Source organism: Hyla sarda, chromosome 2 (assembly GCF_029499605.1).
Source record: "Hyla sarda isolate aHylSar1 chromosome 2, aHylSar1.hap1, whole genome shotgun sequence".
Classification (NCBI taxonomy): Eukaryota; Metazoa; Chordata; class Amphibia; order Anura; family Hylidae; genus Hyla; species Hyla sarda.
In genome coordinates, this window is record NC_079190.1 from 376,650,941 (window position 1) to 376,678,250 (window position 27,310).

Sequence of the window (27,310 nt, forward strand, 5' to 3'; positions counted from 1 at the left end):
ACCCTATGTAAACAGGTGATGTGTGGCCAATAATGATGCAAGTGAAGGGCCCCATGAACGATCCAGTGTACGAGGCTCATTAAACAGGCGCGGATCTACTTGATCAGCATTTGTATTGGGCATTGGTCTGCCTCAAAGGACATCTGTAGTGTAAAATAACTAATTTGAAGGATCGGGCATAAGTTATAGATCGCGGGGGGGTTCGGGCGCTGGCATTCTGCAGGAAGGGAGCATTTTGTCCCTGCGCGATGCGGCGGCTGAAACGCTCCCTCCATGCGAGGGGCTTGTCGGCCGCCCCTTTCCAGCAGAATGTCAGGGCCCCATACAGGAGATCTTGGGGATCCCAGCACCCAGACCCCTCATGATCTATAACTTATCAACTATTCTTCAGATAGGGGATAAGTTATTTTACACTACAGATGTCCTTTAAGGATAGGTCATGAGTACCTTAGTACTGTAAAACCCCTCGCAATTGTCATTTGCAATGTGACCTTTACAGTGACTTACATGGATAGCTTTAGCCCATAGGGAGTCTTAAAGGGGTACTCCGGTACCACAGTTTTATGGTTATCTAGCGTGCTTGTAGTGAGTTTAGCACTTTTGTAATTCACATGTTATACATCTGTCCACAGCGTATCTGTTTTTTACTAACCTCTTTTCTGTGAAGGAAGTTCAGTAGTTTTTCTGATTGCTTTTGACTGTTTTCCACAACTGCGGCAATGTTTGTTCACCCCCGCAGGCGCACGGTCCCCATGGCGGGGGAATTAGTAACATGTCAGCCGCAGCGCTATCATGATTCCCCCTACGGCAGTCCCCATATCAGGGAATGAATGAATTGCCAGCCACAGCGCGCTGTCAGGGAACTAGTCATATGTGACATGCAGGCGCTGCTCTGCTTCCTGACGTCCCCCCCCAATCGAAGCCGGCCAGCTCCTTACATGACAGTGCGCTCAGCCTATCACTGGCAGAGGCAGGACATCGCTGCGGCCGGTGATACGCTGACGGCTCTGTGACAGCATGAGGATCGCAGCAATGGACCGTGAAGCCGTTACCGTAGCAACGGGGGAACGTAGGAAGGTGAGTCAACGTTTACTTTGTTTATTTTTGCAGCCCGGGCACAGGAATATGTCACATTCATTAGTACAGATGTCCTTTAACTGTGAGCCACAGCAGCGCTGTACATTCTCCCCACGTCGGGGAATAATGATTTGTGAGCACGGGTGCAGGGCTTCTGATCAGAGAACGGAAGCTGATCAGAAGCCCTGCGCCCGCGCTCACAATTCATTCATTCCCCGACGTGGGGAGAATGTACAGCGCTGCTGCGGCTCACATTTAACCTTTGCGGGGGGGTCAGGAAGCAGAGCAGAGCAGCGCCCGCGTGTCACATGTGACTAGTTCCCTGATGTGGGGACAGCGCGCTGCGGCTGGCAATTCATTCATTCCCTGATGTGGGGACTGTGGGGCAAGAAACTGACAGTGAGGGTGGGATGAGTATACTAATGAGCAGGGCGGGAAAAGGGAGTGCTAAAGGGGAAAGAAGAAAAAGCCGCCCACAAACAGGGCTGGACGGCAACGCAAAATAAATTGGTCAGGTCACTGAAAGAGGAGACCGGCTACAAGGCATGCTGGGAGCTGTAGTTTCTAAAACAAAGGCAAAGCGGAATTAGATGCTACACTACATGGACACACTTGTGCAAAGAAAGGAAAAGAAAGACAAAGAGAAAGCACAAGACCAGAGATAACAAGAAAACTTACCTGCAAGGGTAAGTAGAAACTGAAAAAACACATTGGCCACAGGAGTACCCCTTTAAAGATGTGCTCAATTCTAGTTATTAGTTCTAATTGCAAAAAATGCAGCAAACAAATGTTTTGTTTATTAAAGTCCAGTGACATCAGCTGTACTACTCTATTATACTATCAGAGTTCCCGGCTTTTTCCGGTCTTCAATGATGCTCTTGTCCTCATATCCTGACCTCATATCTCGTCTTAATATCCTGACCTCATATCCCATCCTCTTGTCCTGACCTGATATAATGTCCTTGTACACTGACATCATATCTCACCCTTCTATCCTAACCTCATATCCCGACCTCATATCCTATCTTCATATCTTGTTCTCATATTCTGACTTCCTATCATGCAACTTAGTGTTATATCCTGTCCTCATATCACATCTTAATATTACGTCACCTACACTATTCTCTGCACCTTCCTGCCGGCAGTCTGCAACTACACAGAAGCTTCCAGCTTTAGTGTTCGTGATGTCACGCCATGCCCCTTTCAATTATGTCTATGGGAGGGGGCGTGACGACTAGTACGTAGCCATCATGCCTCCTCTCATAGACATGAATGGAGCGGGCGTGGCGGTCATAGATGCCAGTCATACGGCATGGAGCAGAGTTCGCTCCGTGCACTGGATGACTGGGGTGCTGCAGCAGAGATCACGGGGGTCCTTTGGATAGGGGATAAGATGTTTTCCGGCAGAGTACCCCTTTAAGCAATTTGGTAGTGATGCTGGAACATGCACACATATCACACACAAATACACACGTTGAGTTATATATGTGTGTATATATGTGTGTGTGTGTATAGTTATATATAGTTATATATGTGTGTATGCAGCTTTCTTACTTATACATGTATGCAGTAATAGTTGTGCTATACAGTATATTTTGAGAATGTATTACTAAATAGAGGACATACAGAAAATGATCTAGCATGACATCTCTTTATCTGGGCAGCTTTCTCTCCAAGGACAGGTCATTTTGGCAGTAAGTATTTCAGCTGACAAAATATATAGCTTGGCTCACTGCATGAAACATCAAACAAGTTTAAAACGGATTTACTACGTTTAATTGTTACCATAGAAACCAATAAGATTTATCTTTGTAGTAAATTAACCCCTTAACAGTTTGGCATGAGCTCTGCTTGAGATATTTGTCCAAGGTCAATACAACTTACCCCGAGTAGGTAATCCCATGCAGGAAGAAATGGATTGCACTTCGCAACGTGGATGAAGTAAAGGATTTATTCACGTACGTGAGACAGGACAGCGGCAACGGTGTAGGGGGAGGGAGCAGACAGGTTGGAAAAACATCCATTTTGCGGCTACCTGCCGCTTCTACTGGTACTGGTAGGAACCAGTAGAAGGGGCAGGTAGTCGCGAAACGGACGTTGTTCCAACCTGTCTGCTCCCTCCCCCTACACCATTGCCCCTGTACTGTCTCACGTACATGAATAAATCCTTTACTTCATCCACATTGCGAAATGCCATCTATTTATTCCTGCGTGGGATTATTTGCATTTGCTTACTTTTTGGAATGAGCACCGCTATTAGTGGACTTTGCCGTAGACACACACCTGTACCTCCTTAGGATCTACTACCCCGTGTTGGAGTCAGTAGTGCCGACCCCCACTTCTCCCTTGCAAGTTGTTACCCCACGTAGGGCTCTGGGCTGTAATACAAAACCAAGACTCTGCTTCACCCAGATGAGCCCATTATCTGCAGTTTATCCTCTAGATGCAGTGGTCAGAGGCGCCCAAAGCATCTAAGTTATTTGACAGACAAAGGGAGGGGGCTTCTTCTGTTGTCCTTTGGAACTCCATGAGTCTGATGGTGGGTGCTAAAGGTTCCCATGGCAATCCTGGGCTTAAAAAAGCTTGAACAATTAGCTGAGCCCACAGTATGACACGTTGACAATGTAAACCAGGAAGAAGACTGCAGCGAAGATCTACAGCGGCTATACCGGGACACCGAAAGAGTGGCGGCAGGCGAGTCTCGTTTGTTGCTTAGTGTTCTGGCAGTCCAGGCATAATGGCGGTAAATATATCTCCATGGGATTTATCCTTTAACTTCATGTAACAGAATTCCCAAGCTGAATTTTTCTTGCGGATTCTGTATGGAAATTCTGCCTTGTAAACATAGCCTTAAAGGGGTACTCCACCCCTAGACATCCAAAGGATAGGGGATAAGATGTCTGATCACAGGGGTCCTGCCGCTGGGGACCCCTGCATTCTACCATGCAGCACCCACCTGTAACAGCTTCCGGAACCACTGGAGGCCCTCAGGCTAATACCATCCCGACCACGAGGACGGAAGATTGTGATGTAATGACTCCGCCCCCGTGTGAAGTCACACCCGCCCCCTCAATGCAAGTCTATGGGAGGGGGCGTGACAGCTGCCATGCCTCCTCCCATAGACTTGCATTGAGGGGGCGTGTGTGACATCACACGGGGGTGGAGTTGTGACGTCACGATCCTTTGGATAGGGGATAAGATGTCTAAAGGTGGAGTACCCCTTTAATTGTTTAAACAGCCAAATGCTTGGAGACAAACTGGGTCTCATTTACTAAGAGTGTAGGGTTTTTACTAGTGTGATATGTTGTTTCAGACTTGTAGGATTCCTCTCTATTTACTATAGGGATCACTGATTTACAAGTCGGGAACATTTTCTGACCAGCTTTTTCTAGGTGGAAATTTCCAGCCATTTATTCACAGGATTTTCTGTGGATTCACTATTAAATAGGTCTGGTTGTGAAACCATGCCCCTTTTTGGGCTGACCACACACCCTTTTTGACATACCATGCCCCTTTTTTGGCTTTTCACAATGCAATATCGGGTTAGTTGGATTTTTCTGGTGCACACTGTCTAAGACATGTCTCAGACATTATGCACCAAGGCCTGACAAAAACTAGTGGGTTTTAGATTAGAAAATGAGGGCCTATGTATTTTTAACTTGCATCTATTTCAGTCTATCTTTCTTTTAGTTGCAAGCAATTGTTTACCCACAGGTAATAAGAAATGCAGGGCTATGTAGATCTGCTCTGAGTGTGCTACATTTTAGCACAGCAAAGACCCAGAAAAGAGAATGATCTGTCGAATAAAGCTTATTATAATTTGGCACATCAAAGCAACAGGAAATAGAAGGTATTTAAATATAAAAGACCTAATTTTCTGCAAAGGCTTTTGTTGCAAGCACAAAATAAAATTGAGAGGTTGATGTTATTTTATGGATTTTAGAATCCATGATACTCCTTAGAGCAGTTGTTCAGGGATAAAACATGTTTTATAGATGGCTGGGAGTGGTTTGTAAAAGCAAAGTGATACTCACCTAACCTTATCCCACACAGCTGATGCGCCAAAGGTTTGGGTCCCTGCTTGTCACCGCTTCTACCTGTTTTATGTGATGCATCCTCTCCTCCTTGAACTCCCCCACGCAGCCAATCACTGGCCTCAGCGGTGTCTTGCCTCAGTTACGGGCTGAGTGGGCAGTCCTTGCAAGGATGACTTATCACTTGGACTAAAGAAATGCAGTGACAAGTGGGGACCTAGAGCAGCAGCTGTGGGGGATCGGGATAGGTGAGTATAACTTCTTTTATCGAACACATGGAGAAGGAATAATGTCGGCACTGCCGCACTCACGATTCTGCCGGAGTATACTGGATCACTGCACCTTCAGGTCCAAATGCCACAGATCCGGTGCTCAGTCCGCCATAAGCATAAGCGTAGGAAACTTGAAAGAAGAGATCGCAGACGGCACTCACGGAAACAGCAAGAAGTTTTATTCGGGATCGCTGGTCCACGCAACAACAACGACAGGTAAGTCCAATTAACCCTTCCCCCTTAAATACATACACCAGGTAATACAAAAATAGAAAGCTAGACGTTACAGGGTTAAAAGCACAACTATGGTGTGTGGTATAGAGAAACTAGCATTAGTATTTACTAATTAGCTATAACAGCGCCTAAAACTGTGTAGCACTAACGGAGGTAATGCATAGTATTTAAAACGCTAGGTGTGAACATAGATCCTATGCTAACAACATCCACCTGCACTATGGAAATACATTAAAATCCTCCCGTAGGTTTAGTCCTAGTGGTCCTATGGCGTCTGTAAGTATAATCATTTCAGATTCTTTTCGTAACAATAATTTGTGTCTATCTCCACCAAATTTTAAGGGTGCAACTGTTTTTAATCCTAGGAATTTTAAATCTTCAATTTTGTTATTGTGTTTATACTTCATATGTTCTATTACTTTTGGGCAGCCTTTTCCAGTAGTGAGTGAACGAAAGTGTTCCCTAATTCTTTTATGCAAGGGTCTTATGGTCTTCCCAATATAGTAAAAACCGCATGTACACACTAATGCATAAACAATATAGGTAGATTTACATGTCACAAAATCATGGATATCAATATTCTGTGACCCTAAATGTATGCTTTTCGTTTGTATCATGTGAGAACATAAATTGCACTGTCCACATTTAAAACATCCTTGTGGTTTAGATTTTTCTATCCAATTTTTGGACGTATCATCTTGTAATCTACCTCGTACAATATGATCTCTAATATTCTTAGTTCTGCGAAAAGAAATTAATGGTTTATTCAACTGTGTTTTACTTAAGATATCATCCTGCTGGAGAATATGCCAATTTTTATGTATCGCTGACCTAATTTTATGTTCCATAGGGCTGTACATGAAGGAAAACGTAAAATTTTTTGTTTGATTTTCTATATCTAATTTGGCAAGGTCATTATCATGTTTTTTATGTTTTTTATGCAACAATTGACTGCGAGGTATTTTCCTGACCTTAAATAGTGCCTCACTCAGGATAGATGTAGGGTAGCCCCTCTCTTTGAGTCTGTCCCATAATTGTTTAGCCTGTATTTCAAATGTTTCCGTAGTGGTATTTATCCGTTTCAATCGGACAAATTGTCCGAAAGGAAGGGATTTTTTGACATGTTGAGAATGAAAGCTGTCATATCTAAGTAAGGAATTAGTAGCTGTAATTTTTCTAAATCCCTCAATCTCCAAGTGATCATTTTTAGCAACAAGTCTAGTGTCAAGAAATTCTATATTATTAATGCCCACCACACTAGTAAAATGCATATTGTAATTATTGTCATTCATGTAGGCGACAAACTGGTAAAACTGGGCCGTACTACCCGACCAAATAACCAGCACGTCGTCAACATATCTAACATAGAGGGCCAGATATTCAAGGAAAGGATTATTAGAAGAGAAGACCTTATCTTCCTCTAGGACCCCCAAAAAAATATTTGCGAAAGTAGGTGCCACGGGGGTCCCCATCGCAGTCCCAGATCGCTGGTTAAACCAGCGATTATTGAACTGGAAAGCATTATGGGATAATACAAACTGTAACATCTCACAAATGTAATTAATGTAAACAGGGCTATGATTTTCCGTTTGGTCTAGTCGACGTCGGACAGCCTCCACACCCGCACCCTGAGGGATGCGGGTGTAGAGGCTCTCCACGTCGATACTAGCCAAAACAAAGTGCTCCTGCCACCCAAAATTTTCCAAAATTTGCAGTAAATGTTGAGTATCTTTTAAATAAGCTGGTATAGTAAGTAATAATGGGCGCAGGACCCAATCTAGGTATTGGGACAGGGGCTCGGTAACTGAGCCCCTGCCCGCAACAATAGGCCGACCTGGCGGTAATTGTGCATTTTTGTGAATTTTGGGTGTCCAGTACCAGTATGGCTTTTTTGGGTGAGTAATAAAAAGTTTGTTAGCAAATCTCTCCGAAAAAATATTATTTTCCACTCCCCTCCTAAGTAGTGATCTAGCACTCTCCTGGTAATGTGTGGTGGGGTCTTTTAATAATGCTGTATAAGTATTTTGATCACTTAACTGACGATTTGCCTCTTGTAGGTAATAATCTTTGGTCAAAAGTACAACATTACCTCCCTTATCCGCAGGCTTCACTACAATTTCTGTGTTTTCAGATAACCATTTTAAAGCACCCCTTTCTCCCACCGTGAGATTCGGGGTAGATTTAGGGTAAATTAGTGCTTTGACGTCTTGAATGACGTTTTCCATAAAATTCTGGATATTAGAGCCTGCGGGCAAGGGCGGATTAAATGTGGATGGAACACCTCCTAAAAAAGGTCTGTAAGTTGTAACTTTATCTGGATCGTGAATAGTTCCATCATCTGCAATTTCCATTAGTAACGATACAACATCTCTATCTTGTTCTGACCAGGATGGGTTAACCATAAAGCCCAACGGGCTAATAGATGTTGGAACTTCCCCTTCTAACTGTATAGACTCTTTACCAGGGGTATAACCACTAAGGAAAAACCTATGTAAGTTAATTTTCCTAATAGATTTATACAAATCTATAGTGAAATCCGTGAAATTAAATTCGTTATTAATACAGTAGTTTAACCCCTTCCTTAGCAAGGATAGACAATCTTCAGAAAGAACATGCTGTGTCAAATTAATAATGTTGGACTGACCTGTAGGATCTGGAGAGGCAAGATCACCTATTGTTGCCAGGTGACTTGCTTTCTCTTCATCCCACCTCTTTTTGAAAATCTTTTTGCACCTGCCCCGCCGTATCCTCCTCTTGCGGGTAGGTGCAGTTGTTGGTCCCCCAAAACCACAAGGCTAGAGGGGTCTTTAGGTAGGGTGGTATCACCAGTCCCACTAGAGTCGGACCCTGAATCTGTAGTCCAGTAATCCTGAGGTGGTCTCCGCAGTCGTCTTTTTCTTCTCATCTTATTGAGATTCCAATCGAAGACATGACCTCCGTCATAGTCCTGTTTGTTTCTCAGATATTTATTCTTTTTACGTTCCTTAATATCAGCCTGGATCGGTAATATCTTTTTTTCCACCTTCTTTTCGAATGCTTCATATTGCTCTTTGTTCACACGGGTTTTCAACTCTAATTTAGCTTTAAGCAGTTGTCCAGTAATATGGGCATATTCTTTTTCTGTCCGTTTCAACATCAATTTGGTAAGTTTTAAACTGTGTTCTTGATGTAGTAATGCCCATTCATCCGTAAATTCATTATCATCTTGGAATTGAGACAACTCTTTAAAAACTCGTAATCCACGTGGAACACGGCTACTCTCACAATAGGACTGTAGCGAATTAACTGTCCAAAACAATTTCACTTCTTTTTCAGAAAGAGTCATGACTTTAAATTCTAAGGATTTGGTACCTAGTACCTGCAGTTCATCCTTTAAGTTACATTGTGCAAAAAATTCAGTTGCGTCTTCTCTACCAGCCAGTAAAGTCCCGGGACCAATGTGCAGTGTGCTATCCAGTGCAGCACTCGCCTCTGAGGCTGCTTGTTCCATAGACTCCATAATCTGTGAGTGGGATACACCTGCGACGTGCTCAGACTAGGATATTCAACACAATACTATCGAACACATGGAGAAGGAATAATGTCGGCACTGCCGCACTTACGATTCTGCCGGAGTATACTGGATCACTGCACCTTCAGGTCCAAATGCCACAGATCCGGTGCTCAGTCCGCCATAAGCATAAGCGTAGGAAACTTGAAAGAAGAGATCGCAGACGGCACTCACGGAAACAGCACGAAGTGGACCTGAAGGTGCAGTGATCCAGTATACTCCGGCAGAATCGTGAGTGCGGCAGTGCCGACATTAATCCTTCTCCATGTGTTCGATAGTATTGTGTTGAATATCCTAGTCTGAGCACGTCGCAGGTGTATCCCACTCACAGATTATGGAGTCTATGGAACAAGCAGCCTCAGAGGCGAGTGCTGCACTGGATAGCACACTGCACATTGGTCCCGGGACTTTACTGGCTGGTAGAGAAGACGCAACTGAATTTTTTGCACAATGTAACTTAAAGGATGAACTGCAGGTACTAGGTACCAAATCCTTAGAATTTAAAGTCATGACTCTTTCTGAAAAAGAAGTGAAATTGTTTTGGACAGTTAATTCGCTACAGTCCTATTGTGAGAGTAGCCGTGTTCCACGTGGATTACGAGTTTTTAAAGAGTTGTCTCAATTCCAAGATGATAATGAATTTACGGATGAATGGGCATTACTACATCAAGAACACAGTTTAAAACTTACCAAATTGATGTTGAAACGGACAGAAAAAGAATATGCCCATATTACTGGACAACTGCTTAAAGCTAAATTAGAGTTGAAAACCCGTGTGAACAAAGAGCAATATGAAGCATTCGAAAAGAAGGTGGAAAAAAAGATATTACCGATCCAGGCTGATATTAAGGAACGTAAAAAGAATAAATATCTGAGAGACAAACAGGACTATGACGGAGGTCATGTCTTCGATTGGAATCTCAATAAGATGAGAAGAAAAAGACGACTGCGGAGACCACCTCAGGATTACTGGACTACAGATTCAGGGTCCGACTCTAGTGGGACTGGTGATACCACCCTACCTAAAGACCCCTCTAGCCTTGTGGTTTTGGGGGACCAACAACTGCACCTACCCGCAAGAGGAGGATACGGCGGGGCAGGTGCAAAAAGATTTTCAAAAAGAGGTGGGATGAAGAGAAAGCAAGTCACCTGGCAACAATAGGTGATCTTGCCTCTCCAGATCCTACAGGTCAGTCCAACATTATTAATTTGACACAGCATGTTCTTTCTGAAGATTGTCTATCCTTGCTAAGGAAGGGGTTAAACTACTGTATTAATAACGAATTTAATTTCACGGATTTCACTATAGATTTGTATAAATCTATTAGGAAAATTAACTTACATAGGTTTTTCCTTAGTGGTTATACCCCTGGTAAAGAGTCTATACAGTTAGAAGGGGAAGTTCCAACATCTATTAGCCCGTTGGGCTTTATGGTTAACCCATCCTGGTCAGAACAAGATAGAGATGTTGTATCGTTACTAATGGAAATTGCAGATGATGAAACTATTCACGATCCAGATAAAGTTACAACTTACAGACCTTTTTTAGGAGGTGTTCCATCCACATTTAATCCGCCCTTGCCCGCAGGCTCTAATATCCAGAATTTTATGGAAAACGTCATTCAAGACGTCAAAGCACTAATTTACCCTAAATCTACCCCGAATCTCACGGTGGGAGAAAGGGGTGCTTTAAAATGGTTATCTGAAAACACAGAAATTGTAGTGAAGCCTGCGGATAAGGGAGGTAATGTTGTACTTTTGACCAAAGATTATTACCTACAAGAGGCAAATCGTCAGTTAAGTGATCAAAATACTTATACAGCATTATTAAAAGACCCCACCACACATTACCAGGAGAGTGCTAGATCACTACTTAGGAGGGGAGTGGAAAATAATATTTTTTCGGAGAGATTTGCTAACAAACTTTTTATTACTCACCCAAAAAAGCCATACTGGTACTGGACACCCAAAATTCACAAAAATGCACAATTACCGCCAGGTCGGCCTATTGTTGCGGGCAGGGGCTCAGTTACCGAGCCCCTGTCCCAATACCTAGATTGGGTCCTGCGCCCATTATTACTTACTATACCAGCTTATTTAAAAGATACTCAACATTTACTGCAAATTTTGGAAAATTTTGGGTGGCAGGAGCACTTTGTTTTGGCTAGTATCGACGTGGAGAGCCTCTACACCCGCATCCCTCAGGGTGCGGGTGTGGAGGCTGTCCGACGTCGACTAGACCAAACGGAAAATCATAGCCCTGTTTACATTAATTACATTTGTGAGATGTTACAGTTTGTATTATCCCATAATGCTTTCCAGTTCAATAATCGCTGGTTTAACCAGCGATCTGGGACTGCGATGGGGACCCCCGTGGCACCTACTTTCGCAAATATTTTTTTGGGGGTCCTAGAGGAAGATAAGGTCTTCTCTTCTAATAATCCTTTCCTTGAATATCTGGCCCTCTATGTTAGATATGTTGACGACGTGCTGGTTATTTGGTCGGGTAGTACGGCCCAGTTTTACCAGTTTGTCGCCTACATGAATGACAATAATTACAATATGCATTTTACTAGTGTGGTGGGCATTAATAATATAGAATTTCTTGACACTAGACTTGTTGCTAAAAATGATCACTTGGAGATTGAGGGATTTAGAAAAATTACAGCTACTAATTCCTTACTTAGATATGACAGCTTTCATTCTCAACATGTCAAAAAATCCCTTCCTTTCGGACAATTTGTCCGATTGAAACGGATAAATACCACTACGGAAACATTTGAAATACAGGCTAAACAATTATGGGACAGACTCAAAGAGAGGGGCTACCCTACATCTATCCTGAGTGAGGCACTATTTAAGGTCAGGAAAATACCTCGCAGTCAATTGTTGCATAAAAAACATAAAAAACATGATAATGACCTTGCCAAATTAGATATAGAAAATCAAACAAAAAATTTTACGTTTTCCTTCATGTACAGCCCTATGGAACATAAAATTAGGTCAGCGATACATAAAAATTGGCATATTCTCCAGCAGGATGATATCTTAAGTAAAACACAGTTGAATAAACCATTAATTTCTTTTCGCAGAACTAAGAATATTAGAGATCATATTGTACGAGGTAGATTACAAGATGATACGTCCAAAAATTGGATAGAAAAATCTAAACCACAAGGATGTTTTAAATGTGGACAGTGCAATTTATGTTCTCACATGATACAAACGAAAAGCATACATTTAGGGTCACAGAATATTGATATCCATGATTTTGTGACATGTAAATCTACCTATATTGTTTATGCATTAGTGTGTACATGCGGTTTTTACTATATTGGGAAGACCATAAGACCCTTGCATAAAAGAATTAGGGAACACTTTCGTTCACTCACTACTGGAAAAGGCTGCCCAAAAGTAATAGAACATATGAAGTATAAACACAATAACAAAATTGAAGATTTAAAATTCCTAGGATTAAAAACAGTTGCACCCTTAAAATTTGGTGGAGATAGACACAAATTATTGTTACGAAAAGAATCTGAAATGATTATACTTACAGACGCCATAGGACCACTAGGACTAAACCTACGGGAGGATTTTAATGTATTTCCATAGTGCAGGTGGATGTTGTTAGCATAGGATCTATGTTCACACCTAGCGTTTTAAATACTATGCATTACCTCCATTAGTGCTACACAGTTTTAGGCGCTGTTATAGCTAATTAGTAAATACTAATGCTAGTTTCTCTATACCACACACCATAGTTGTGCTTTTAACCCTGTAACGTCTAGCTTTCTATTTTTGTATTACCTGGTGTATGTATTTAAGGGGGAAGGGTTAATTGGACTTACCTGTCGTTGTTGTTGCGTGGACCAGCGATCCCGAATAAAACTTCTTGCTGTTTCCGTGAGTGCCGTCTGCGATCTCTTCTTTCAAATAACTTCTTTTATATTTTTACACTGACACTGCCCTCCGTCATATACAAAAAACTAAAATTTCCAGAACAACACCTTTACAAAATTAAACAGTTCAACTAATATAAAAGGGGTATTCTTGAGGGAAAAACATTTTTCTGTGCGTGAAAAATAATCCTTAATTTCATATGGTTCTGCACAATTTTGTCAAGGGGAAGGTCACAAGTGTAGTTGTGCACATACAAGGCAAATGTAAATACAAATAGGTGCATAACTATTGATAGACATTATCAGTGCCTTAAAGGGGTATTGCTATATGGCAAATGTATGTCATATCCACCAGTGATGGCTGAGGGTTGTTCGATCTCGAGATAATTGTGGTACCTTGGCCCCATTCAGTAGTGTTGCTCGCGAATATTCGCAATTCGAATATTATTCGCGAATATCGCATATTCGCGAATTCGCGAATTTCGCGAATATAGCGCTATATATTCGTAATTACGAATATTCGTTTTTTTTTTTTTTTTTTTTTTCTTCACAGTACACATCACAGTGATCATCCCTCTCTGCTTCCAGCTTGTGTGGTGTAAAGAAGGCTGTAATACTACTGTGTGAGACTGGCGTGCGAAAATTCGCATATACGAAAATTAGTATATGCTAATTTTCGCATATGCGAATTTCCACATATGCTAATTTTCGCATGCGCGTATTTTTGCATACGCGAAAATAAAACGAGGATATAACGAATATGCGAATATTCGCGAATATATGACAAATATTCGTCCATATATTCGCGAATATTCGCGAATTCGAATATGGCCTATGCCGCTCAACACTACCATTCAGCCACTGAAGGTGATCAGGAAATCGAAAGCAGAAGAACAGGCTGTGTTACATTATTTATGTAAATCTCATTTACCTTAAAGAGGTACTCCACTGCCTTGTTCGATACATTTTGTTCCGAATGCTGAGTGCGGGCATCGGGGCTCATGACGTCACTGCCACGCCTCTCATGACGTCAGGCCCCCTCAATGCATTCTATGGGAGGGGGGTGACGGCTGCCACACCCCCTCACATAGACTTGCATTGAGGGGGCGTAACATCACGAGCCCCAACGCCCGCACTCAGCGTTTAGAACAAAATGTTCTGAACGCTGAGGCAGGGGAGTACCCCTTTAATAGGAGTTATGGAAACAGCATAGCTCACAGTACTAAGTTGTTTCTGTTATTCCTATTAATATGGAAGTTCCGTAAACTATGTATAACAGCCTGTTTGGCTGTCTTACTGTCCAATGGCCACTACCAAGCCAGAGGGTCCCCGGTCTTGACATATATGCGAGTCTCCTATGGATATGCTAGGGAGGACTATGGATGATGTGGGGTTATGTCAGGAAAAATAAATAAAAGTCAGAATAAAAAAAAGACCTGTCGGACACTGCAGCAGTATCTCCTATATCCACCTTCTCATACAAACATGTTAATCAGGTTATGCTATCGGGGCCACAGCTGAAAGCAGAGATGCTCAGTCCAGTACTGCACAAGGCGCTTCAATCCAAATATTCAACCAGAGAAATGACAGGTAGCACTCACCGCTGCTTTTGTGCATATTTCATCTTTATTGGAACAGCATCATAAAATGATAAAGTGCAGGTCACGGCTTCCTTTCGACAGCAGATGCGGACACCGCGACAGTCCCATGATAGGTGTGACAGCTGTTTTGTAGGATGCCTACTTCGTCAGACTAACGTTGCAATAAAGATGAACCATGCACGAAAGATGCGGTGAGTGCTTCCGTCATTTCTCTGGCTGTAAAAATAAGTGGTGACAATATTATATGCATCAGCAACACATGACTTGTGTGTATTATACCAGTACTTTAAAGGGGTACTCCGTTGGAAAACACTTTTTTTTTTTTCAAATCAACTGGCTCCAGAAAGTTGAACAGATTTGTAATTTACTTATATTAAAAAATCCTTCCAGTACTGATCAGCTGCTGTATGCTCCAGACAAAGTTGTGTTGTTCTTTTCTGCCTGACCACAGTGCTCTGCTAACACCCCTGTCCATCTCAGGAACTGTCCGGAGCAGGAGAGGTTTGCTATGGGAATTTGTTTCCATTCTGGACAGTTCCTGATGTGCACAGAGGTGTCAGCAGAGAGCACTGTGGTCAGACAGAAAAGAACAAATCAACTTTCTCTGTAGTATACAGCAGCTGATAAGTACTGGAAGGATTAAGAATTTTTTTATAGAAGTAATTTACAAATATGTTTAACTTTCTGGAATCAGTTGATTTGGAAGAAATTTAAAAAAGATAATGTTTTCAACCGGAGTACCCCTACAATGTCATCGTGTGATTTTCCTGTGTTGATGTGTCACTGCTTGAAAGGTGACATATGTATGCACGTGAATTATCTTTATTGTGTGACAATATTATTTTTTTTCATTCTTCACCTCTAACATCACAGTGTAGTTATCCTTGATGTACTATGATGTCACTGTGTGGATCATCTCCAAACTATGACATCATTGTGCTCATTATCCAGCTCCTCTCCCTTCACAAAGAAAATTATTCTAGTACTGTAACATCACTGTGTGAATTATCTCAATGCCATGACACCACTTTTCACATTTTCGCACTACTATGATAATACTGTGACCTAATTATCCCCTTAGTGTAATGTTACCGTGTATATTACAGCTGTGTCTTGACCTCACTGTATAACCTTTACCTTTTGATGCTGTGAACTTTCCATAACTTCCATACCTTCCCCCACATCTTGCTAACATAACATTCGGCAAATATGGGACAGATGGAAACAAAAACTATGACCGTAGGATCAGTCTACACAGGGCTAGTCTATAACCACGGAGATACATAGGTCTGCAATAGGAGCTTAACCTTTAGAACTTGGAAAATGCGACAAATTGTCAATAGAAATGCTGATTTGCTGTATATTCGTTTCTTTTTCACTGACTATTGCTGGAATGAGATCAAACAGTTAAAAGCTGCAGAAATGAGGGTCATGTTTCCCTGCACTGTGCACTTTGTGGGGACCATTGATTTTCCTGTGAAGTAGCCATTATGAATTACTTGCTTTATATAAATGATTAAGCAGCAAAGAGAGACATTATTGTTTTGTACCACGTGCTTGAAAAACTCTTATTCTATGGCTGATCATATATCTAAAAGTGCAGAAGTAATAATTACCAAGTGGTAGAGATAACTGAATGTGAGTCGTCACTGCCCAACGTTTCGCCAACAGATGGCTTCTTTCGGGTCAGTTATTTCTACCACTTGGTAATTATTACTTCTGCACTTTTTCATTAATAGCACTTTATTGCCCAGTACTGTTATCCAAGTTCCCAGTTCACTGGGTTGCACTTGCATTGACTTGCTTACAATTTTCACTTTTGACATTATACGGGAGCCCTCACTCTTCTTCAGTTTTATGCTGGCATTTGTCTCATTGTGCCCCTCTTTGCAGGGAGCTTATTTGTGTGTATTTTTTGCATGATTTTAACTGTGTGTACAAATAAAACATTATTATGATCTCTATACACGCTGTGTTCTCTTGTAGTTTAGTTTAACCTTTGCAAGGGATCTGCCATTTATCTATGGTTTTCTTTTTGAATGTCCTTTCTGTATGACCACAGTGCTCTCTGCTGACACCTTTGTCCATTTTAGGAACTGTCCAAATCCCCATAGCAAACCTAACCTGCTCTTGACAATTCCTAAAATGGACAGAGGTGTCTGCAGAGAGCACTGTGGTCAGACAGAAAGGAAATTCAAAAAGAAAAGAACTTCCTGTGGAGCATATAGCAGCTGATAAGTACAAGTAGGTTTCAGTCAGGAAATGAACTGTGACATCACAAGTAAGTTTCAGGAAAATCGGTTATTCCAAATGTCATGTAGAGGCTGTGACATCACAATTGCTTTAGTCAAATCAGCTACTGCAGATTTTATGGTATGCTGCTGTGACATCCTAATTTAAACTGTGTTTTCCAGGTAAGCTGCTGTTATAGTCAGGTAAAATAGATGTCGGCTAACATGACATCAAAGTTGGGGCTTCTGACCGGTATCACACATAGACATCACAACTAGTCATTAAATTAGCATTTAGAAATGAAGAGGTCCTCTGTTGATGGTGCCCGTCCCTGGATGTAATATAGTGGTATAATTATTTTATTGTAGGTAATTTGCTTTGTACTTTTCACATTCTGCACAATTCTGATACATTAACAGAATAGCTGACTTCTTCACAGGAAACTGAATTAGTGAGAGCCACAGGACAGTGAGAGCCACAGGACAGTGAGAGCCACAGGACAGTGAGAGCCACAGGACAGTCACTGTAAATCTTATAACCTGCATCCCTGAGCACGAACCATAATCTCCTCAATCATATGACATCAGTCATTTTAACTGTGTGTACAAATAAAACATTATTATGATCTCTATACACGCTGTGTTCTCTTGTAGTTTAGTTTAACCTTTGCAAGGGATCTGCCATTTATCTATGGTTTACTGATCAAATATCTGTAACATAGTTTTCTTATGTGGAGCACAAAGTGGCAACATTGTGCAATTTTCATGCACAAGAAATATTATGCAAGCTCCCAATAGCTTGTTGACACATAAGTAGATTAATAAATTCTATTAAAAAATCTTAATTCTTCCAGAACTTATCAGCTCCTGAATGCTCCAGAGGTAGTTATGTAGTTCTTTTCAGTCTGACCACAGTGCACTCTGCTGACACTTCTATCCATGTCAGAAACTGTCCAGAGCAGGAGCAAATCCCCATAGAAAACCTCTCCTGCTCTGGACAGTTCCTGACACAGACAAAGGTGTCAGCAGAGAGCATTGTGGCCAGACAGAAAAGATCAACTCAACTTCCTTCGTAGTATACAGCAGCTGATAAGTACTGGAAGGATTAAGATTTTTTATTAGAAATAATTTACAAGTCTGTTTAACTTTCTGGAGTTAGTTGATTTGAAAAAAAAAATAATGTTTTCCACCGGAGTACCCCTTTAAGTGGGGAAATGGCTGATCAATCCATTTAAAATCGCTTAATTTTGTGGAAGGAATTATGGAATTACCTTGTAACTTGCATTTTTAAAATAAATACTGCAACAAGTGTAAAAATGCAAACTAGTCTCTAGTTTGAAGGGAGAATACTTACAGATCTTATTGTGCTGGTGAACTTGGGAATTTGAAAAAACCATGGCCCGAGAAGTGTTAATGGGAAGGATTAAACTCCTTTTAAGATGGAATTTCACCACAGAGTGTAACAAATGATGTTGGTTGTTCCCAATCAGCTGTGTGTAAATTAGGTGCAAGTATTAACGTACAGTCATGGCCGTAAATGTTGGCACCCCTGAAATTTTTCAGGAAAATGAAGAATTTCTCACAGAAGGATTGGAGTAACACATGTTTTGATATACACGTTTATTCCCTTTGTGTGTATTGGAACTAAAGCAAAAAAGGGAGGAAAAAAAAGTAAATTGGACATGATGTCACACCAAACGTAAAAAATTGTCTGGACAAAATTATTGGCACCCTTAAGTTAATATTTGGTTGCACACCCTTTGGAAAAAATAACTGAAATCAGTCGCTTCCTATAACCATCAATAAGCTTCTTACACCTCTCAGCCGGAATGTTGGACAACTCTTCCTTTGCAAACTGCTCCAGGCCTCTCTTATTGGAAGGACGCCTTTTCCCAACAGCAATTTTAAGATCTCTCCACAGGTGTTCAATGGGATTTAGATCTGGACTCATTGCTGGCCACTTCAGAACTTTCCAGCGCTTTTTTGCCGTCCATTTCTGGGTGCTTTTTGACGTATGTTTGGAGTCATTGTCCTGCTGGAAGACCCAAGATCTCAGACGCAAACCCAGCTTTCTGTCACTGGGCTGTACAGTGTGACCCAAAATCCATTGGTAATCCTCAGATTTCATGATGCCTTGCACACATTCAAGGCACTCCGTGCCAGAGGCAGCAAAACAACCCCAAAACATCATTGAACCTCCACCATATTTCACTGTGGGTACGGTGTTCTTTTCTTTGTAGGCCTCATTCCACTTTCGGTAAACAGTAGAATGATGTGCTTTACCAAAAAGCTTTTTCTTGGTCTCAACTGTCAACAAGACGTTTTCCCAGAAGGATTTTTGCTTACTCAAGTTCATTTCGGAAAAATGTAGTCTTCATTTTTTATGTCTCTGTGTCAGCAGTGGGGTCCTCCTGGGTCTCCTGCCATAGCGTTTTATTTCATTTAAATGACGACGATAGTTCGCGCTGACACTGATGCTCCCTGAGCCTGCAGGACAGCTTAAATATCTTTTGGAACTTGTTTGGGGCTGCTTATACACCATCCGGACTATCCTGCTTTGACACCTTCCATCAATTTTTCTCTTCTGTCTACGCCCAGGGAGATTAGCTACAGTGCCATGGGTTGCAAACTTCTTGATAATGTTGCACACTGTGGACAAAGGCAAATCTAGATCTCTGGAGATGGACTTGTAACCTTGAGATTGTTAATATTGTTCCACAATTTTGGTTCTTAAGTCCACAGACAGTTCTTTTCACCTCTTTCTGTTGTCCATGCTTAGTGTGGCACACACAGACACACAATGCAAAGACTAAGTGAACTTCTCTCCTTTTTATCAGCTCTCAGGTGGGATTTTTATATTGCCCACACCTGTTACATGCCCCAGGTGAGTTTAAAGGAGTATCACATGCTTAAAACAATCTTATGTTTCCACAATTTTCAAATGTGTGCCAACAATTTTGTCCAGACCATTTTCCAATTTGCTTTGTTTTTTTTCCTCCCTTTTTGGCTTAGGTCCAATACACACAAAGGGAATTAACATGTGTATAGCAAAACACATGTTACTGCAATCCTTTTCTGTGAGAAATACTTCATTTTCTTGAAAATTTTCAGGGGTACCAACATTTACGGCCATGACTGTACTATAAAGGATATCATAGAAAACATAGATGTCACATAGAAAAAGAGGCTTAAAAATTCAAGCAAAATGCTTCTAAAATATTAAATGCTCAAGAAAACAAATGAAAAAGAAAAAAACAGGAGTGGAAAAAGGAGTCAAGTTTGTAACAGAACTGTGCTAAATCAACAGAATAAAATGGGATTAGCATATAGTGATAGACACGGATGAAAAGTACACTCACCCTGGAGTTCTGGATGTGTAACCAAATATCCAGACAAGGCTCCCTTCCTCCTTACGTGCCTAGTCATGCCCCCAGCATTCGGGATCACTATGCCTCTGACTACATGAAAAAAACTGTGCCTTACAGTTTTGGGGACACACAGTCACTGCAAGGGGAGATTTTTGGGAAGGACAATTTCTGTCTTACAGTCACTGGTAGATTGGTACAGTGCTGAAGGATATTCTAGAAAGCTCTATAGTTAGCACCCCACTGTTATTACATTAGAATCTGGAAATTAAGTAGCATATGTAAGGCACTTGTACAGGTGAGTCAGATGAGTTGATACAATACAGGAATATGGGTGCACTACTGTGGTAGATGTATACAATGACATTGGCTATCCCTCAACACTGATGTTAAAATTGAGACATTCGCCAGTGTATCCTTATATGAAGGACACACCAGAGCCCGCACGCCAAGGTTTCTCAAGATGGTGCGAGACCTAACGCTAATCCTACCTGTGCTTGATAAGCAAAACAGGGGCCAGTGGGCAATTACGGCAGCATTCGGTCGACTCACAACTTCCTCCCAGATACCCTCCAGCGTGACTGAGCACACATACAATGCGAGGAGGGAGGCAAGTTGCAAGCCCCACCTGAGTTGGCTAATATGGGTGCCTAGCCTCACAGGTGCTACCTTAATGCTGCCTTGAAGGTATTCAAGGCGCATTAATTTTGGAGTTTACACACCTCCAAGTATAAAATTTAAACAAACAACAAAAAAACGTGGTCTCAAATGGCTGGAGGTGCTCAACCCCAAATGCGGTTGTGCATTTATACTGGGGGAGCAGTATGAGTTGATGTAACATCACAAAACAGGTTTTAAAGGGGTGTTCCACTGGAAATCATTATTTTTTTTTTTATCAACTGGTGCCAGAAAGTTAAACAGATTTGTAAATTAAACACAAAAGAAGACACGTACGTGCACTCACCGCTCAGCGGAGACAGTTCGGTGGAGAAATCCGGTATGCGCGGAAGAAGCACGCATTCACGTGTGAAACTGCCGGCGTAGCCTCTGAGCGCCACTACACCTGCGCTGATGCTGTGATCCAGCTCCCTGTATATCGGATTTCTCCACCGAGCTGAGCGGTGAGTGCACTTACGTGTCTTCTTTTGTGTTTATTCTTGATACTTCAATCTTTGTATGTGCACCCTGCAGGAGACGACTTATTAGGTTGCCGATACCCTGCTGCTTTATAATCGAGGTGAAGTGGCCTTTTGTGTGCCCTCTCCTTTCTCATCTAATCACTACTTTAGATTTGTAAATTACTTATATTAAAAATTTGTAACCGTTCCAGTACTTGTCAGCTGCTGTATGTTCCACAGGAAGTTCTTTTCTTTTTGAATTTCCTTTCTGTATGACCACAGTGCTCTCTGCTGACACCTCTGTCCATTTTAGGAACTGTCCAAATCCCCATAGCAAACCTAACCTGCTCTTGACAATTCCTAAAATGGACAGAGGTGTCTGCAGAGAGCACTGTGGTCAGACAGAAAGGAAATTCAAAAAGAAAAGAACTTCCTGTGGAGCATATAGCAGCTGATAAGTACAAGTAGGTTTCAGTCAGGAAATGAACTGTGACATCACAAGTAAGTTTCAGGAAAATCAGTTATGACATTCCAAACGTCATGTAGAGGCTGTGACATCACAATTGCTTTAGTCAAATCAGCTACTGCAGATTTTATGGTATGCTGCTGTGACATCCTAATTTAAACTGTGTTTTCCAGGTAAGGTAAAATAGATGTCAGCTAACATGACATCAAAGTTGGGGCTTCTGACCGGTATCACATATAGACGTCACAACTAGTAATTAAATTAGCAGTTAGCAATGAAGAGGTCCTCTGTTGATGGTGCCCGCCCCTGGATGTAATATAGTGGTATAATTCTTTTATTGTAGGTAATTTGCTTTGTACTTTTCACATTCTGCACAATTCTGATACATTAACAGAATAGCTGACTTCTTCACAGGAAACTGAATTAGTGAGAGCCACAGGACAGTGAGAGCCACAGGACAGTGAGAGCCACAGGACAGTCACTGTAAATCTTATAACCTGCATCCCTAAGCACGAACCATAATCTCCTCAATCATATGACATCAGTCACTTTTGCCCTTGTGCCGGTTCTTGGCTGTTCCAGTCTCACATGTATGTGTATGTAACAGCTCATTTTCATTGCTTTGGCATTTTTATTGATTATTGTATTATATCCTTGCTAAGAGAGCTACCATACATTGAGAATTACTATTCGATCTCCGCTGGCTTAAAGAAGGACTCCAGCCAAAACTAACTTATCTCCTATGCAAAGGATAGGGGAGAAGTAGCTGATCGTACCGCTGTCTCCGTAACAGAACCTGACTCTCAGTGAGGAGCATGTTCTTAATACAGCACATGCTTCATTCATTTCTATGGGAGCGCCGTTAAGACCCGAGTACAGCATGCAGGCATCTCTGGTGCTCCCATGAATGGAATGGGTGCCATCTACCAGTAGACGTAACGTGCTGCTCACTTAGAGCAGGGGCCCTGTTACAAAGATCATGTGAGGGTATCATCAGTCAACCCCCCCCCCCCCCCCCCCTTCATACTGGAGCTGTTACCTTCTGGGGAAAAAAGCACCACTGATATTTCACAACATACCAAATACTTAAAACATTTCTAATAGTGTAATGATACAAAAAAAACTGTTTACATAGGAGAAAACACAAAAACAATGGAACAGGGGTATAAATCCATTATGGACATCTGTTATCCTACTACCTTTCACATGTCAAAAAAAAAAGAAACATTAGACTATAAATTGCATCATCAGATGTTTATACAAAAGAAGACATCAGGAGAGTAACCTAGTGGAAGGCGAAAATCAGACGACAGCGAGTACTTCTAGGAAACACATCTCATGAGGATCATTCATCCTTGCATGAAGACACAAGAGAGTGTAGATTTTACTGGGGAGTGGAGACATCCCTGCGAAATGGGTTTAAATAAATTATCTTGTGTATAGCTCAATTATATTATTTCAGTTTAGTAAAAGTTCTTTTTTGTTATGCTCTGGATATCTAATATATCTAATATCTTAATATACATTACTCTCAACATGCCAAGGCCTTACATTAGTTATTTGTTGGCATAGTTTGTCAATTATAATAAAAAATGCTGACAGTCTAATTTTTATGTAGGCAAAGTATCCGGTGCATGGAGTGAACTTCACTCCGTGCCGGATGACTGGCGATCCAGGGCGGAGGCTCGTGACGTCACGCTGTGCCCGCTTGTGATGTCACGGCCACGCTCTCTCAATGCAAGTCTATGGAGGGGGCGTGACGGTGATGTTACGAGCCTCCGCCCTGCATCGCCAGTCATCCGGCACAGAGCGAACTTCGCTCCATGCACCGAATGTCTGGGTTGCCGCAGCTGAGATTGCAGGGGTCCCCGCGATAAGACATCTTATACCCTATCCTTTGAATAGGGGATAAGATGTCTAGGGGCGGAGTACCCCTTTAAGTGACAATGCCAAAGACAAATGCAAAAAAGCAAGATATAAACAACAATATATGCTTAGCTAATCAAGAACACAGCAATGGGGGGAGGGGGCAGCAATCTGGAAGGAGGCAGTCCAGTGGTTGAATAGACAATGAACACCTGGAGTTGGGACTTCAGCAATCATCTTCAATATTCACATCTGTTTATAGCCAGGAGCATACCTGGTAGCTGGTGCCGAGGTAGCAGTCGCACCAGGGCCCTGGTGCCTAAATAGGGCCCAAAGCACATCTGCCCCATAAGAGACCAGTATTATAATTGGCACACTGGGCCAAAAAGCTACAAGTTACGCCTTTGTCCATAGCCAATAGTCCACAAAGTCTATGGGAGGGGCTGGCACGCCGCCTCCCATTGACTTGCATTGAGGGGGCGGGGTGTGATGTCACACAGGGCGGAGTTGTGACGTCACGATACTCCGGCCCGTGGTCGTCACGCTGCACACTTGGAGCCTCAAGCAGTGCAGAGAGCTTGCAAAGGTGGGTGCTTAAATGGGCACTGTCATGAAAAATTCTTTTTGATACGTTGTAGTACTTAAGTACTACAACATATCTCTAATATACTTTTATTATATAAAAATGCTTTTAAAACATTTTAAAAGCAATTTGAAATTCGGCAACTAGGGGGCGCCCTCCTAGTGGCCGCATGCAGTGCGGAGTGACGTCACAGCAAAATTCCGACTGATTCCAGCAGGGCTTCCCGCACTCGCCGACGGCCCTGCTGCAAGGTGCGGGGGGGGGCTGCTCCTGCAAGGTACGGGGGGCGCGGGGGGGTGCTGCTGCAAGGTACGGGGGGCGGGGGGCGCTGCTGTATGGTACGGGGGCGGGGACGCTGCTGCAAGGTACGGGGGGATGGGGGGCACTGCTGCAAGGTACGGGGGGCGCGGAGGGTGTTTGGGTGTTACTCACCGAGTGGCAGGAAGAGGCTCCCCCGCACCCGTCCCTCCCGCATCGGCTCCCGGCTCACTCCTTCCCCCATGAAGCTCCTGTCCTGGGTGCCTCCAGTTGTTTTACCACTACAACTCCCAACATGCCCTGACAGCCAATAGATGTTAGGGCATGCTGGGAGTTGTAGTGGTGAAACAGCTAAAGGCACCCTGTTAGGAGAACTAAGGGCGGAAGTTGGCCCCCCCAGCAGGCATCAGTGACGTGGTGCCTGCTGGGGAAGTCTGCCTGGTAGTGAGCACACTACCAGGCAGACTAAATGCCATTTTTAAAATAGTAAGAAAAAAAATAAAGGCAGGGAGGGTGTTAGGGATAGAAGGGCAATAGGCAGGGACACAAAAAAAAAACCATGATGGTGGGAGCTACCCTTTAATGACAGACGACTGCAGGGGTCCCCAGCGGTGGGACCCACGAGATCAGACATCTTATCACCTATGCTTTGGATAGGGGATAAGATGTATTAGGGCCAGAGTACCCCTTTAACTGCCATAAGCTTCCTAATTTTTTCACTAAGAATTTGGAAGCACAGCATATGATAACGCATTAATCACATTACGATACGTTCATGCCTTCAGCATAGACTCAGTTACTTATAAACTATCCTGCCGAATCAAGGAATTCAGGCTAAAGTCTCTATCATGAAACCAATTGCCTGAAATAACCACATGAAATCTTTCACCCCTTCCAGCTGGACGTGACTAATGTCTCAGCCGAGCAATATGTTAAATTGCCAGCATTCTGCTGTACTGAGGGAATTTTGTCAATATGAAATCTGTCTTCCTTGAAATTATATTCCCAGGAGGCGTCCTGAGAAAGAAAGAAAAATGGAATTACAATATCTTATTGATTGACTATATTTTCACCTCTATTTATAGGATAAAGATTTTATACATATAACTTGGCATTATATATTTATTTAGTTTTTGTAGCATTTTATGGAAATGTTTGGCAGCAAATGACTCTGTTAAATTTGGTGCACTTTAAGTTATAGAATTCAACATAAGGGTGCATTCTCACTATAGAGTCTCCATAGGAGATTCTATCTGCTTTGTCTCTTATTCAGTAGGCACTAGGACCGCTCGGACGTAGCCACTATGCCGGACATAGCGCCAAAGACGGACAGAATTTGAAATCCGTTGTGATGTAGTGAAATGTTATTTTTATTGAGACAGATAGTTAAAGGGGTATTCCAAGTTTTATTAACTTTTCAGTTTCATGCCCATGATGCAAAGTTTTGTCTTAAATACATTTACTTGCCTTATATGTGTGGGGTGGATCGATTTCTTTTTGTCCCCCATTAATGCATAACACGTAACTAAGAATGCATACATTTTTGCCTTACAAATGCACCAAAGAAAAAAAGCATAATCATTGATACATAAGGGCCTAGGTGTTGTTTAGTGTATCTATCGTAGAGTAAAAATATCAATTTTAAAGATCAGCACTTTACATAAAATATTATGGAACAGGATAACAGCTAATACAGATGATGATAATTAAAAGACAACTTTTCACAAATGTTTTTATTGTTGATCTGTTTCCTTAAAGGGGTTCTCCGGCGCTAAGAGATCTTATCCCCTATCCAAAGGATAGGGGATAAGATGCCTGATCACGAGGGTCCCGCCGCTGGGGACCCTCGTGATCTTTCACGCAGCACCCCGTTACCATCAGCCCCTGGAGCGTGTTCTCTCCGGGTCTGATGACTGTTGATCACGGGGCCGGAGTATTGTGATGTCACGGCTCTGTCCCTGTGTGCAGTCTTGCTCCACCCCCTCAATGCAAGGCTATGGGAGGGGGCGTGACAGCTGTCACGCCTCCTCCCATAGGCTTGCATTGAGGGGGCGGAGCTGTGACGTCACAATACTCCGGCCCGTGATCGGCAGTCATCAGACCCGGAGAGAACACGCTCCGGGGGCTGATGGTAACGGGGTGCTGCGTGAAAGATCACGGGGGTCCCCAGCGGCAGGACCCTCGCGATCAGGCCTCTTATCCCCTATCCTTTTGATAGGGGATAAGATGTCTTAGCGCCGGAGTACCCCTTTAATGCAAAATAAGGCAACTTTCTAAATAGTTTTTTTTAGTAAAATCTGCCTTCCATTTAGCTGATAAGATGAACCCATCAGGCGGACCTTCTGCTCTCTCATTGTTAGAGATAGCAACAGGATGCTGCAGAAGCTGTAGAAGCAAATGGAAGCAACATTTAAAAAAAATAGACCTACAGAGGTAAAAATAGTTTGCACTATAATAAATAAAAAGCAGGAATAATGGATTTCAAAGGTGTTCTTAGCCTTAAAAAAATAAATTTGGGAAGGAAATAAAGTTGCATTGTGCAACCTCACATCAAAGTATTGCATGTCAAAGCATAACCCAGAATTAACCAAGTTGTTTTAAAAAAAAAAAAAATAGTTAAAATTTTTTGCTGACTGTTCTAATATTGTTTTATGTCTTCATTAGAACTAACTCAGAAGCTTGAAGATAAACAAGTGGAAAGCTTTCAGCAAGGTATGCAGATCTCTCGTACTCACTTTTCATGCATGTTCTAC

At 42.2% G+C, this 27,310-nt stretch overlaps 1 protein-coding gene across 2 annotated transcripts in view; it reads left to right on the forward strand.

The window, feature by feature from the left end:
* The window catches only part of CCDC92B (coiled-coil domain containing 92B), a 97,148-nt gene that overhangs the window by 31,365 nt on the left and 38,473 nt on the right, over nucleotides 1-27,310 (forward strand). For both annotated transcript variants that reach the window (XM_056558450.1, XM_056558451.1), the window contains exon 3: nucleotides 27,222-27,269. In XM_056558450.1, the coding sequence (XP_056414425.1) occupies nucleotides 27,222-27,269 (48 nt within the window). The remainder of the gene's footprint in view (nucleotides 1-27,221; nucleotides 27,270-27,310) is intronic.